General features: G+C 41.9%; 1 protein-coding gene across 6 annotated transcripts in view; it reads right to left on the reverse strand.

Moving 5' to 3' along the window:
* The window catches only part of mad1l1 (mitotic arrest deficient 1 like 1), a 139,301-nt gene that overhangs the window by 100,271 nt on the left and 23,921 nt on the right, over positions 1-15,109 (reverse strand). For all 6 annotated transcript variants that reach the window (XM_088302540.1, XM_088302534.1, XM_088302537.1 and 3 more), the window contains 5 exons: positions 13,726-13,850; positions 13,572-13,653; positions 13,370-13,500; positions 6,356-6,470; positions 6,192-6,253 (listed from right to left, as the gene is read on the reverse strand). In XM_088302540.1, coding sequence (XP_088158666.1) covers positions 6,192-6,253; positions 6,356-6,470; positions 13,370-13,500; positions 13,572-13,653; positions 13,726-13,850 — 515 coding nt within the window. The remainder of the gene's footprint in view (positions 1-6,191; positions 6,254-6,355; positions 6,471-13,369; positions 13,501-13,571; positions 13,654-13,725; positions 13,851-15,109) is intronic.

Raw genomic sequence — 15,109 nt, forward strand, 5'->3', positions numbered from 1 at the left:
AGGAAACCCAAAATAAAAAAATGATCAAATGTGCAGTCACACTTAAGTAGATGTTTTTTGTTTGTTTCTTTTTTTGGTTGTTTGGTGTTTTGTTTTTTTATTTGGCATGGTAATGGCAAATGACATACAAAGTTAGACAGGAATGTCCATGGACTATGATGTTTGCAGATGACATTATGATCTGTAGTGAGAAGCTTGAGGCGTGGAGGTTTGCCCTGGAGAGGAGACGAATGAAGATTAGCCGTAACAAGACAAAGTATCTGTGTGTAAATGAGAGGGACCCAAGTGGAAGAGTGATCTTACAGGGAGAAGACACTAAGAAGGTGGAAGAGTTTAAGTATTTAGGGTCAACAGTCGAGAGCAATGGTGCGTGTGGAAAAGAAGTGAAGAAGCGTGTGCAGGCTGGCTGGAACGGGTGGAGAAAAGTGTCAGGTGTGATGTGCAAAAGAAGAGTTTCAGCTAAAATGAAAGGAAAGATTTATAGAACTGTGGTGAGACCAGTGATGTAGCCTGGTCTGGAGACAGTGTTCAAGTGGAGTCTTGGATAGCTGGGATAGCCTTCAGCCCCCTACGCGACATTCGTGAGGAGAAGCAGTACAGATAATGGATGGATGGAAGAAACTAAACATACTTGAAAATATATATGTCAACTTCATTCACAACCTCGCAACTGTAGGCTAGCCATGACACTCAGTGTTTACCTTAGGCCAGTGATTCTCAACCAGTGTGCCTTGAAACAATCATGTGCCGTGGGAGATCATCAGGTGTGCCGCAAAAAAATTAGCCAATGTCAATTATTTTCACCCAAAAATATTTATTTTCTAATATTTATTTTGAACTCAATTCATGTATGCCAACCACGTAGAATAACAGGGAAAACAATCAACTGCCCTTCAACTAGATGAATGAAGATACATAATTAACCTGTATATCCACTTTTGTGAATCATTTTGCTAAGTGGTGTGCCATGAAATTCTTTCCGCTTATTAAAGTTTGAGAAACACTGCCTTCCGGTGTGCGTGAGTGAAGTGGCTGAGTGCAAAAACACTGCGGTGAAACGCCAGCGAAGTAACCCAAGCTCAACGCTCAAACGGATTTGGCGTGAACTTAGCATTAGGCATATACATGCTAACGTTAGCTGACCTTAAATGTTAGTGAAGGAAGTTCTTAACATTCAAATTTATCATTGACAAACGCTTATTTTTTTTTCTTTTTATAGCTCAAAATAACTGTACATAATCAACATGTAATCTAGCGCTGTATAATAGTTTTGATCGAGATCCCTAACCTACCCTATCAACTGTTTTTCAGCCTTTGTCAGAGCTGTCACACTGACAAAGGCTGACGTGACAGCTGAAAGTGTCAACGAGGTAAGAGATTCACTGGAAAAAGTTTTTTGTCTGGAAAAAAAGACACTCCAAACCTATTTTAAAGGAGAAGATAAGATGAACGCTGTAACGTTACAAAATTGGTCAATTTACGTGCCCTATTCTTATTTTTTGGCCACTCACACAACTGTTGGCCAGAATGTGAAAAATGCATCAGCACAAACCGCGGCAGAATTTTGAAAAAAAATGCGATAACAATGGCAAAGAGCAGTAAACGGGACAATCAACAAAGCAGTACAATGGCTGACTGGCGACTCAACATTTTTGAAATGACGTAACTCTCCGGAGACTGCTGAACATATCCATTTTCGTTGTTAAGCACGTTGCCATGTGTCTAATTATAAATCTGGGTGGGTTGCGTTGAAAACAAAAACTGAAATGGGCGTAAAATAGTTTTATTACTCAATAGGCAGTTGGACAAATTTACTTCACAAAAGGTATTTAAATAATACAAGAAATGCTGTTAACTATTAAAATAAATAAATGTAAATATTTATTTTACTTTACTAAAAATATTCTGTTATCAATGAGTCCATGTGACATGATTAAATTTTTACAATTCAAATTTAAAACATATTTAAATTAAAAAATATATTTTTCATGAATCGAAACATAATTAGGTGAATTCCAGGGCTGGTACTTTTACAAACTCCGTTTGGAAAATTTGTCCAAATTCATCCTTAATCAAAACTATTTGTTTTTTTAAAAACTGTGGGTACTGTGTCAAAATTTACTGACCCTTTTGTGGATTAAGTGCCCCCCCCAAAAAAAATTAATAAATAAATCAGACGTGAGGGGCCATTTGTCACAGATTCACCGACACTATTTCAGCAAGACTGGTGGGATGAAATATTGGATATTGCCACGTCTTACCCAATGTCTTAACTAATCAGAATCAGAAATCCCTTTATCGTCATTGTACAAACCTTTATTGTCAGTGTGCAACGAGATTAGAGAGCTCCCCTCTCCAGTGCAATACAACAATAATTCAGATAAATATATAAATTAGATAAATAAGAGAATAGTTAGTGTAATGGAAAATAATACTGAATAGGATATATAAAAACACATCACGTTGCTGTTCTGCAAGGTAAGTTACCGTGTGGACGAAGGAGCACTGAACTATCTTGAATCGATCCGTCCTTACAAGAGGGCAAATTAGATGTGACTTGTTTATAAACATCCACAGCACTGCTGGGACAAGACAAAGTGAAGAGGAGGCATAATGCACCACAACAGGAGCAGGAGGGGAAGTTTCTAAATATTTATTTGCAACATTAACCTTTTGTTTTGAGCCTCAGTCATGCGGCTGCCCTTTGCCAGCGGTATGTGCAATGCACTTGTTTATTTTTGGCTTAATCCACAGCACGGAGGCGCAGCCAGCCGCCGACACTTGAAGAGATCATCAAAGCAGTCTGCAGGGGAACGAACGGCACAAACTAACGGCATTCTAACAAATGCAAGCTGGGGCACTGCCTTGTCAATTACAAAAGGTGACTGATGATAGCAGAGACGCGCCGCAGTCCAATCTCCTTGGTGTAATCACATCGGTTGAGATGAAGCTCATCAAAGGCTATGGTGTCATTATGGCGCTCCGCAATGGTTCACTTACCTCGGGCCGGCAGTACCGCGCCACTTCTCCAACTACAGAAGCTTCTATGCGTGAGAGTGCACAGAATATGGATTTGGTTCAGGCACAGATGGTGAGATACAAAGATAAAAAATCACGGATTCACCTTGATTTCTGCTCAGTTTTATGCATCCATTTGGAATACTATATATCCAGTTGAGAAAGCGAAAAACTAAACCCCATTTGTCTACTTGTCTCATTTACGGGAGTTAAAATTTGGAAGCAATCGACCAAAACCACCGTAAAATGGCCACTTCAAACCAAAATGGCATTGGGGGCTGGGCATGGTTTCCTGAGACTTAATCATGGGTCATTTGTGACAGTCATGCCGATCAAATTCCAACACACCCATTCAAGCTGCTGAATATTACTCCTAGGGCTGGGCGATATGGCTGAAAACTATATCGTGACGCAAGTATGTCATATTGGCCGATATATCGATATATATTGAATTATTTATTTTTATTTTTTTTTAGTATTGAAAATTAAAAAGGGAAAAGGGCAGGATTCCCATTTGTTTTATTTTAAAATGTAACATTTAACCTTCAAAACAAACTAGAAAAAAAGTCAAACACACGCCGGCCTCCCTTGCGACGGAACTATGGGCCATTTCGTCCCGTGCGTGTCCGGGGAGGGTGCTCGTTAGCGGCTTACTGCTACGTACGCCCGCCTCGCTTCTCCGGAGCTCTTGGGAGACGGAGCTACGGGCCGTTTCCTCAAGTCAGCCGGTAAGTCCACCTTTCGCCACCCGTTTTTTTTCCCGTTTGTTTGTTTTGAGTCACGCTAGCTCAGCGGCGCATGCGTAAGCCTCAGGTTGTATTTCCTCAGTGGGAGGGAGTTTGTGACGAGTTGGGCAGCGATAGGTCGAATCTGCTCCGTTTATATATTTTTTTGAGCTCGATAAGTTATCTAAACCATTTTTTATTGATATCAATCACCCACCCACTCGCGATACATAGCAATATCAAATTATCGTCACAGCCCTAATTACTCCCCAATATTTAAAGGGCGCAATTGTGCCAAAACGGCCGCTTCAAAAAAAAGACAAGAAAAAAAAAATGGAAGCCTTCCTGTTTCTTTTCAGGCACACTTTTTATGTGGGCTGGTCATGACAGACGTCCCTACCAAATGTCATGTTGTGAAGAGAAACAGGCTTCTGGGGCTGAATATTGACGGCTTTTTGGACGGGTGTGAAAATGGTTGATGATTGGTAGAGAACCAGGAAGTGAGCTGTATGCTTTAGCTCGAAGGACTCAGTTTTTTTGCTTGTTGGAAAAAAGAAACCTTTTCTGTGGGGATGCGACAAAATTCATCACATTTTATACTAAGATGTTCTAGATGGGGTTGTTAAATTTTTGCGTTAATCTAGATCAATTTACATTGTTATATTTAATTCATTTAGAGTGTTTTGTCTTTTAATCGCTTCTTGTGCTTGAGTTGCTTTGGGAAGGATGGACATTATTAATCACACCCTGAAGTCACACACTGATAAAACTTAAATTGTCAGTTATTCACTTAAATTGTAAAGGCCTGACGGCACCGGACGCTGCAAGATTCTTTGCAGGAAAGACATTCTTTAACACAGAGGCAGCTCAAGTTGTGCCAATGTCATAAATGCAAAGCACCTAGTCACCACTGCAGCCACAGCTAACGATAGCAGAGAAGACACAAGGAATGGAGCGAGCCATAGCAGAGCTCCTAGCCATACTAAACTCGAGAACACCCCGCAAATTGGCAAGTCTGCGACAGACAGGCGCACGAATGCTCTTGCCTAGTGGATAGCGATGAACTACAGGCCAATAAACGTAGTTGAAGACGAGCAATTCATCTAAGATGGGTGGCGTCCAAACACAATCCAACTTTATTTAAGTAAAACAAACATGACGTTTTGGTGGAGGATTCACACAACTCTGTTGCCATAGCAACACATCACTGGACCTCAACTGGCAACCACAGCTATTTAGAGGTGACCGGACACATTACTGATTGTGAGCGGCACCTCAGCTCATTTGCATTGACCTTCGTGTGAAAAGAGAAACCAGGCTTTTTGCTGATAAATGCACCAAACCATTTCTCAAGTTGGCAAATGGCTGATTGTGATGAACAATATTATTTTTGACGTGCAAATGTACAGCACTATAACCCATGGGTCTGTTCTATTTATTTTATTATATCTGAAACAGCATCACGTCAGAAAACAATGAAAAAATACGGTACTCTAGAAGATCATAGTGACATCGTTCTCATGTGTGACATGAGAAGTTGGCTGATGAAATGTATCAACAAGGTGCAAGTCAATTAAAAGTTAATACTTCTTTGCTTCAAAAGCTTTGGGCGGCACGGTGGACGACCGGATAGCACGATGGCCTCACAGTGAGAAACAGCAACGGGTGTGGGTACGATCCCGGCTCCAGCCATCCTGTGTGGAGTTTGCATGTTCTCCCCGTGCTTGCGTGGGTTTCCTCCGGGTACTCCGGTTTCCTCCCACATTCCAAAAACATGCATGGCAGGCCGATCGAACACTCTAAACTGCCCCTAGGTATGAGTGTGAGCGCGGATGGTTGTTCGTCGCTGTGTGCCCTGCAATTGGCTGGCAACCATTTCAGGGTGTCCCCCGCCTACTGCCCGAAGATAGCTGGTATAGGCTCCAGCACCCCCCGCGACCCTAGTGAGGAGAAGCGATACAGAAGATGGATGGATGGACTTTTTTGCTTCCTCAACACGAGCCCAAGTCAAGTTAAACACCCAGAGGTTATGTTCCATTTAACATTCTGTTTGCATCACTGTCACACTTAATCACAGACACGCTCAGTGTGAGTGCGTGCACGCGTGCGTGTACGTGTCTAGGTCGACTCGCAGTGTTTTATCATCTGTCAGATCTTCTCGGCTGCTCAAAAGGAAACATGCAATCATTCTCTCATTACCTGTTTGGACTGGAAAGCATTAAGACAAACACAAGGCAGGCAATTAACACAAACACACGCAACAGACGCACAGAAACAAATAGCCTTGAAATGGTTGTTTTGGAGAAATACCACAGCTCCACCTACAGGTCTCATGATACATTACACTGGTGGCGGGGTCCTTTAAAATAAGAAAAATAAATAAAAAAATCACTCAGGCACTCATGCAGACACACGCACTCTAGCGCACGTGCGCACGCACACACTGACCTGATGTTGAGTCCACTTGATTGACCGAGGTTCTCCCATGCTCTGACCTTCTCCGTCAACCTCTGTGTGGTGAAAAATCATGTAAACACAACCAAGTAACAAATAATGTAATGACTCATACCTCCAAAAATGATCTAAATGCTGATTTGCAATTTTTCTGGTACCTCTTTCTCCAGTTCCATGTTGACCAAATCCTCTTTGGTCTTGGCCATGCGCTCCAGCTTCCTCTTCAGGCCCTCAGCCTCTTCTTTCAGCAGGCTGCAGTTATCTCGACTCTCCCTGTATTAACAAAGCAATCAACATTGTCATGTCAAGACAAGTCACCGTATCATTCTATTCGGGCAGAAGTGCTTTGGAATGCTCTACCCATGGATATTAGAGGCGCTACCTCAGTAGAAATGTTTAAAACATGACTAAATACTTATATTGTTCTGCATTTAGTTGAACTAGTTGTTGGCCTATTTACTGCCGTATCTATTATCTCTTCTGCCCCATCTTGGGAATTAAGTGATGATAACCGAATTGCAAGTCGCTGATTGGATTCTACAGCAATTGACGCATACAATTTTGGAGGTCCTCCCTCAAGTGTCTCCCAAATGGTGCAAAATGTGGCTGCTCGCATTCTAACTGGAGCTTGGAAGAGTGAGCGTAAAAACCCAATTCTGGCCTCTCTTCACTGGCCCGCAGTGCATTTTAGAGTTCATGTTAAGATACTGTATTTTCGCAGTCATAGGACGCGCTGCCTCAAAGGGCGCAACACCTGTTGAGGGTGCTATTTCTGTCTTTGAAGCACACACTGGGCGCGTTTTAGCATAGCAATAGCTCGGCTGCTCGCGCTGACTCAGACCATGGCAATTCACTTTGCCTCAATACCATAAGCAATCGCCACATTTCAAAGACAGTTGCCATGATACCATTGACAATCGCTATCATTAACAATGACTCTAACCAATAATAGGTATCATGGCAATAGTCTACAAGACTACGTCAGGGGAGGGACTTCACTGATCACCACACTCCTTAGTCACGGTTTCAAAAAAAAAAAAAAAAAAAAAAATAACTCAGCATACAAGCAAAGAATGAAAAAAGATTAACACAAAACATGTATCTCGCATGCCATCAATATACCAAAAAGAAATAAAAATAACACAAAATGATATAGCAATGGCTTCTTAGGAGCCATTAGAGCAATGCCTTCTGGGAGCCACTCAGACTCAGCCAAATCACATGGCTGTTTAGAGAGATTTGCATGGCTGTTTAGAGAGATGTGCTTTTATGCTTTGGGCTTTTTGTCTGTTGTCTAAACCTGGGACGTTTCTTGCTTGCAATAACATAAATGATAAGACAGACTACAACATTGTGGACAGCTGCCCTTTTGTCCAGCTTTCTCCCACACCATCACCCAAACACCATAGTCACATAATGTATAGTCATGGTCACTTTGAAGCATAGATGACTCACACTTTGTCCAGCAGGGTGTGCTAACATGCACTCCGAACAGCCCAATGAGTAAAAGGGTTGATGGTCGCGAGTGATACTTTGTCCATATAATGAGCGCAGTCGCCTCACAAGGCGCTGTGTTAGTTTAGGGGAAGATTTGGGACTTTTAAGTGCGCCTTATGACTGCGAAAATACGGTACTTCTGTTTGTCTTCAAATCTTTAAATGGCCTTGCCTCAGCTTACTCTTTGAGTTCCTCCACCCCAACCCACCTGCCGGGTGCCTCAGGTCTACGGACCAAATGCTACTGTAGGTGCCGAGGACTAACTGGAGCCACAGAGGGGATTGAGCCTTTTCTCTTGCCGGTCCTTCACTATGGAATGATCTCCCAATAAATGTTAGGCAAACTCCCTCTTTGTCCATTTTTTAAACTCATTGGAAGACACATTTTTATTCCTTTGCTTTTGGCGCAACTTGAGACTGTTCACGGTTCTGCTGTTTTTTGGTGTCTACTGCGTGTTAGTGTCATTCATTTTTATTTTAACTCACTGATGTCAGTGTCCTTGTTATTCAATTATTGCTTTAATTTACTCTCAAAAAGATTTTTGTAGATCCTGTATGATGTGTGCTCGACACAATTCTCAGGGAAACATAAGCCCAAAACGAGGACAGTTTCCCCAAGCAACATACATCTTGTGCATTGTAAAAAAGTCATCTCAACTCAGACACCCGACAAGGGAAAGGCAGGCAAGTCTGGTGACTATAGGTGGGAGCAGATCAATAGGATCTGAAAACATTTTAGGCCAGTGAAGAATTATAAGCCACCCTACCCTATTAGGGGTCTCTCGGTTGACATGATTTTCGCGTGGATAAAAATTGAGATTTTGTGTTGTGTAGTTTTAGTTGCAGTAAAAGCTGTTTTTCATGCATGGTTCCGAGACCATTGCTACGAGTAATTCCAACAGCTCTTGCATCAACATGTCTTTTAGAAGTAATGACAAAATTAACACCTAATGCGGATTGCATTGCTTGGAATGATGTGTACCCTGCGACTAAGGCAACAAAAGATAAGCCTATCTTTTCTACCGATGTGGCAGTGGCTAACTTTACTTGTGTTAATCTCACAGGAACACAAAATAGAGTGGGAAGCTTATCATCAGCGTGGGGCAAAACAACTCTGCTCCAAGCAGGTACACTACTGCCACGCAGCGACGTGTGGTGGTGGTGCGGGGGTACTAAATTATTTGATTCATTAAAGGACGCAGTTCGAACTTGTGCATTGGTGTCACTTCCCTTACCAGTGTCTATTTTTCCATCCACAGCAAGGGACATTCAAAGAGCAGTTGAAGCCCACAAATTCCACTATTATTACGCCAGGAAAAGACGAAGTGCTTCCTGGAGGGATGGTCATGTGACCTATTTGGATGCAATTGGCCAACCAAGGGGCGTACCAGATGAGTATAAGTTGGTAAATCAAATCGCAGCGGGGTTCGAGTCCATTCTTCTTTGGATTACACCGAATAAGAATGTGGATCGAATAAACTACATACACTATAACGTGCAAAGATTGGGGAACTTCACTGAAGAAGGATTTATAGCTATTAAAGAACAATTGGCAGCAACATCACTCATGGCATTTCAAAACCGCATCACGGTGGACATGCTGTTGGCAGAGAGAGGAGGGGTTTGCGCCATGTTTGGGGACCAATGTTGTACTTTCATTCCTAACAACACTTCTCTGGAAGGGTCCCTCACAAGAGCCATTGCAGGCTTGCGCACCCTGAACCATAAGATGAAGGAACCCTCAGGTGTGACTACCTGTGCATGGGATGAGTGGTGGAACAAAATGATTGGTAAATATAAAAATATGGTATTTTCTGTAATGATTTCTATAACAATGTTCACCTCAATCCTTGTACTGTGTGGATGTTGTTGTATTCCCTGCATTCGCGCTTTGCTTGTCCGACTTATCTCAACAGCTCTCGCTCCAACAAATTCCAAACTACAGGAAATATATCCTTTGATTAATTACAGAGGTGCTGGTGATGGAGGAGACACTGATGACCAAGTTGATGATGATGACTGAATTTACCTGGGAGATCCTATTCGTTAATCCAAAACTCTCAAATACATTAAAGTAAAACAAAGAAAAATAGAGGGGTTTACATTTGCTATCAAGCTAGTGATTTGATGGAATTAAATCCATGGAAGTTCCATTGATGATAATTTTTGGGGCAAATGTAGAATAAACAGGGGGGAATGTTAGAATAATATTTAGAGGTTATTATACATTTGCCATGACGCAGCATTATTTCAATATATGGTGCGCATGACATGTTGCAAATTAGTGGAGTGGACTATGCTTGAGTGTTTACAGTCAGAGTGGAGGTACAGGAGGACATCTCTACTGCAGAGAGGTGTCTGCAATTGGCAGGGCGGTGGCACTTCTTCAGAAGTGAGGATGAAGTAAACAACATCGTGTGGAGCCCTGATAAGTTGGCATCGAAGTCTGAAGCAAGCAACATCGTGCTGGGTCCTGATAAAAGATGTTGACGTCAAAGTCAGCTGCGACCCATGGCGGCACGCCAATGATAAACCGGACTAAACCAGCTTTTGAGAAGACGAACTGTACCACCCTTGAATGTAATCTGATTTCTCGAAGTGTAATCTGATTCCTCGATGTTATAAAAGGGAATGTGTGAAAAACATCGAGGAACAGAAGGGAGATGAAGTTGTCAAAAAAACTTTGTTAACCTCTCTGTATCCACTTGAGCTGAGTGCCTCTCTTCTTTCGGCTATGAACCCTATATGTCAAATTGGCGAACCTGACATAAAATTGGTCCTTCGAGCTACTTTGTGTTTTACTCTCTGTAAAGTACTTTGCTACAGCTGCAACTGTTATGAAATGAGCTATTAAAATAAAGTTGTATTGTATTCAATAGGAGCGGCACGGTGGCCCGACTGGTTAGCACAATGGCCTCAACAATGAGAGACATCAGCGGTCGTGGGTTCGATCCCGGCTGCGGCCTTCCTGTGTGGAGTTTCCTCCGGGTACTCCACATTCCAAAAAAAACATGCATGGCAGGTCGATTGAACACTCTAAATTGCCCCTAGGTATAAATGTGAGCGCGGATGGTTGTTCGTCTCTGTGTGCCCTGCAATTGGCTGGCAACCAGTTCAGGGTGTCCCCCGCCTACAGCCCGAAGATAGCTGGGATAAGCTTCAGCACCCCCCGTGACCCTAGAAGTAAGTTTCGTATGGCTACACCTCTATTCATAGAGGTGTGGGTCCGGGAGCGAAACTGAGTTTCGGTTCGGACGCCGGGTTTTTGGATCATTCTTGGTTTCCCCGTATGGGTACTCTGCCACCGCACGACGACAACGTGATGATCCGGCGCGGCGGCCCTGAACTGTTGCCAGCCAGTCACAGGGTAGACATAGACGCCGTCACTGAGTGGGAACCGAACCCACGCTGCCCGCACACAACTCGGGCGAGTGTACCACTACACCATCAGTGACTTTTGTGACCCTAGTGAGGAGAAGCAGATAATGGATGGATGGATGTATTCTATTGAATTGGGCAGTGACCGACTTCACGCAAGTGGTCAACCTGCAGCGCTGCATTTGATTTACTTTCAGATTTTCACATAATTTCAACTACCAATGTATATCATCATATGTGCTTAATGTTGCCCACTACGCATCTGTTTATCCTGATCATCCTGGAAGGGGATTCCCCATCTCTGGGGATGCCATTAATATTTGTGAAGTACGGGCATGTGAAGCCCTTTGAGACATTCCTGTGTTTAAGGGTGTTGAAGAAATTTAAGTTTGTCATGTTATCAAGTTTCAAACCTATGCTTAAAGGTCAGAAGCTCACAAGTGAACATGCTCCTCTTTGTGGTTTAGAATTAGCAGAAGTGTCAGCGCAGGAAGCAGAACAGGAAACCGGTCAGCTCAAACTTAGCAGAAGTGTGAACCAAAAGATGTCTTGTAAACTGAAACTGTTAGAATAAGCAGGAAGAGCGTGGGCGAGTGTGATAAAGTCAATGTTCAAGTTTTCCATTCTGTATGAGTTGCATATTCAAATTGCTTATGCTGTGATGCAAATAAAAACCACACGGGAGCAGGAAGTTTCAGCTGTTCCTCCTGGGCCTCCTCAGACTGAGGACTTTGGAAGACTGCTCCTCGCGAGTGACAAAGACAATCTAGGCAGGTTGATTCATTTGTTCAAGCTTGTTTTGACGGAAACATCGTTGACAAAGGGCTATAGAAATGAATGTGATGACTTCATCATATTAGCCAGTCATTAAACTTCCTTGCTTGGTTAAGAAGCATTGTTAAACAAAATAATGTGCATGTGAGCTGCAAGTATTAGTTGTGTCGTCTTCGCCATCCTCACATCTACTGTACTATCTGTGACTTAACGTGCCTAATGTCTGTATTGCTTTAAAGGGCGGGACCTGGCCTGGTGAGTGATGTGGGTGTCAACCAGTGTTGTTTTTGGCAGGCATTTTAGATTTAGTCTTTTGGATAAAAATGTTTATTAGTTTTTGTCACATTTAGTCATTCCTATTCTAGTTTTAGTCGACGGAAACCAAAAAAAAAGTCTTGGTTTAGTTTTCGTGAATTTAGTCAATGAAAACTCAAGGTTTTATTCCGTTTTAGTTAAAAATAGGCAAATAAGATTTTCCACCCAATAGCAAAGACTTTCTAATTGACTACTAAAGATTATGCATTACAATCAGATAAAAGTGGTAGCAGTGGAATCATTGCTCATTGCTCCAAAATAAGCCGAGCACCAAATCATTTTATATCGTATTATTTCACTTAAAGCAACATTAATAAACAAATTAAAAACGTGTTAACAACATAGACTTGTAGTAGACTTGTTCTAATACAGTAGCATTAAGTACACACTATCATATGTCTTCTTTACTTTGAACAGCTTGCTATCAGAACCAAGTAGCCTACCGAGTGTGACTGTTGCCATGGTCCGTCAAAGGAAAGAGTGTCAGTGTGTGTAAGCCGAGACAAATGACCACAGACGCCTAAACCAGGATTGGTTGCACCAGCATCGCAATTTTTGAACGACAGATTACATGTACAATAGGAAGGGATGTCATAAAATTTTAACGTCTGACGGACGACACACTAACAATTTTGTCCAGACTCGTCTTGTCAACGAATATTAAATTACGTCACGTCATGTTTTCGTCAACGTAGAGCAAAGTTTAGCTCGTCATTGTCTCGTTATCGTCATGAAAAAAGGGCCGTTAACGAAATAGTATAGTCATCGTTGACGAAAACAAATGAAGAATTTGCTGGAAGTGACTCAACGTGAGTTATGGTCCTCAGCAGCATGTGTATGAGAGTGCTTATTAAGGGTTATTTTTACCATTTATACAGCAAAGCGATTGAAAGTTCACCAGTGCCTGTGTCTATTCTTGATCATTTGCGGGGGACATTACAATATGTTCAATATTAAGATGTAAAGATATGTTAAATTACCTCGAACTGATACGGAGTGCAGATGAACGTAGACATGCGGCCGTGTTCCACATTTTATCTTCCTTGTTCATGATCTAAAACTTTCTGGTAGGAATACTGCAATATTGTCGCGATAAAACCTTCCTATTTGAAAGATCCAAACAAAAAGCAAGAGCAAGCCTAAAATGGCGACTTCGATTCAAAATGGTAGACAGCAAATGGAGAACCTCTATGAAAACACAAGCCTGACCTGAGGAAAATGTTTTCCTCTCGTAGACGCTTGAGCTCCTTCTCCAGGTTGGGCACCCTACTGGCCTCGGACTTGATGCACTTTACGATGGCTAAGTCTTGCTCCTGGAGAGACAGACACCTTTCCAACTCCTGGGGGGGGAAGAAAACACACAAAATTATTGGTGTTTGCATGGCTGGCTTATGTGTGTGTGTGCGTTTACCTTGATCTTAATGACATGCTCCGAACATGACGACTGCGCAGCTTGGAGACTCTGGCGCAGCTCAGACACTTCCGGGTACTTCCTGGAGTAGAAAAGGACCAATCAGGAGAAGGCACTTCCTTGTCATTTCAGTGGCTATTTTGTGTGGTAATACCTGCATTGTAAATCCAGCTGCTCCTGCAGTGCCTGCTTCTCGAACTGCTGAGTGGAAATTACAGAGTCCTGGTTTAGAAGCTTCTGTTTCAGCTCTCGGATCTCATCTTTCAGGCTGACGACGGTCTAACGACACACACGTGACGATATATAGGTTTATGGGTTACTCATTTTTTTCCCACAAAAGTAAACTGAACTCATTCAAAATTTTGACAATATTGAGGTAACATGTTTGTACTGCATATCATTGCAAATACGCAATAAAATGAGGCCAACTCATGTTATAATATAGGGCAGTTAAGACCCAGTGAAAGTGCAGCTAAGACATGGCTGCCATCTATTGGTGATAGGTGATATTTCAACTTAAAACTGCACTGGACCACTACATATTTGCAGCTTGGCATTCGCGAAATTGAATATTCACATATGTTTTTTTTTCTTTTTTCCCTTTCAATAGTTATTCACATTTTCAATTTGTAATGTGTTTCCCAGGACTTTACCCCCTTTACCCCTGTTTTTTTGTGGCCAAAGTATACTGAATTTTTGCCTGTGTTTTTTGAAGAATTTATTGTTTGTAAAAATAAATTAATAAATAAATAAATGAACAATTCCCCAATTGTTTTCCCCGGCCCAATTTTTTTAGTTGCTCGAGGGGCCACTTCGGGTGTGGTCAGGGGCTGTTGCCCATCCCTGGTCAAAACAATGTGAAAAGTTATTAGTTTCTTATCAAGCCCCCCTCAATTTGGGATGGGTTTTTTTCTTCTTCTTTTTTTCTTATAAAAACTAGGAAAAACCTAGCATTGACAGCATCTTATTGTGTGGTGCTTATCAACTCTTGTAGCCCAATACAATACAACACAATATTTATATAGTGCATGTTTTTTATTGCTGATAAACACAGACAAACAAGATTTTTGTTAAAGTTGTTTTGTGGGCCTGTGCAATACTTGGATCCCACACCAGTTGCATATATTTGAAAATATACTGTAAAATACAGAATAATCAATTGAACTGCTCAAACCACATATTCCTTTGAGGTGATCTCCTTGTCATCTTTGGAGGATGTGGTTTTCCATATTAAGCCATCCGGCTCACCATACGACGCTGTCCATTCACAGTTCTTGAAGTAAGTTCTCCCAAGTATAGGTGAATCGGTTTTGGCCATTATCAATAGCAGTCTTTCTTGTGGTGTAGTCCGCCAACATTTGAAACATATTGTGGTGCAACCCCTGCTTAAGAAACCTGGCCTTGACCAAGATGTGTTGTCAAATTTTAGACCCATTTCCAGATTGTCTTTTATTTCTAAAATTCTGGAAAGGGTTATGCAAATGCAGTTAGAATCTTTCTTGGATGAACACAATGTCATGGAGGTTTTCCAGTCAGGT

This window comes from Idiotropiscis lumnitzeri, chromosome 8, assembly GCF_059441095.1.
Source record: "Idiotropiscis lumnitzeri isolate Australia: NSW breed Sydney's pygmy pipehorse chromosome 8, RoL_Ilum_1.0, whole genome shotgun sequence".
Lineage (NCBI taxonomy): Eukaryota > Metazoa > Chordata > Actinopteri > Syngnathiformes > Syngnathidae > Idiotropiscis > Idiotropiscis lumnitzeri.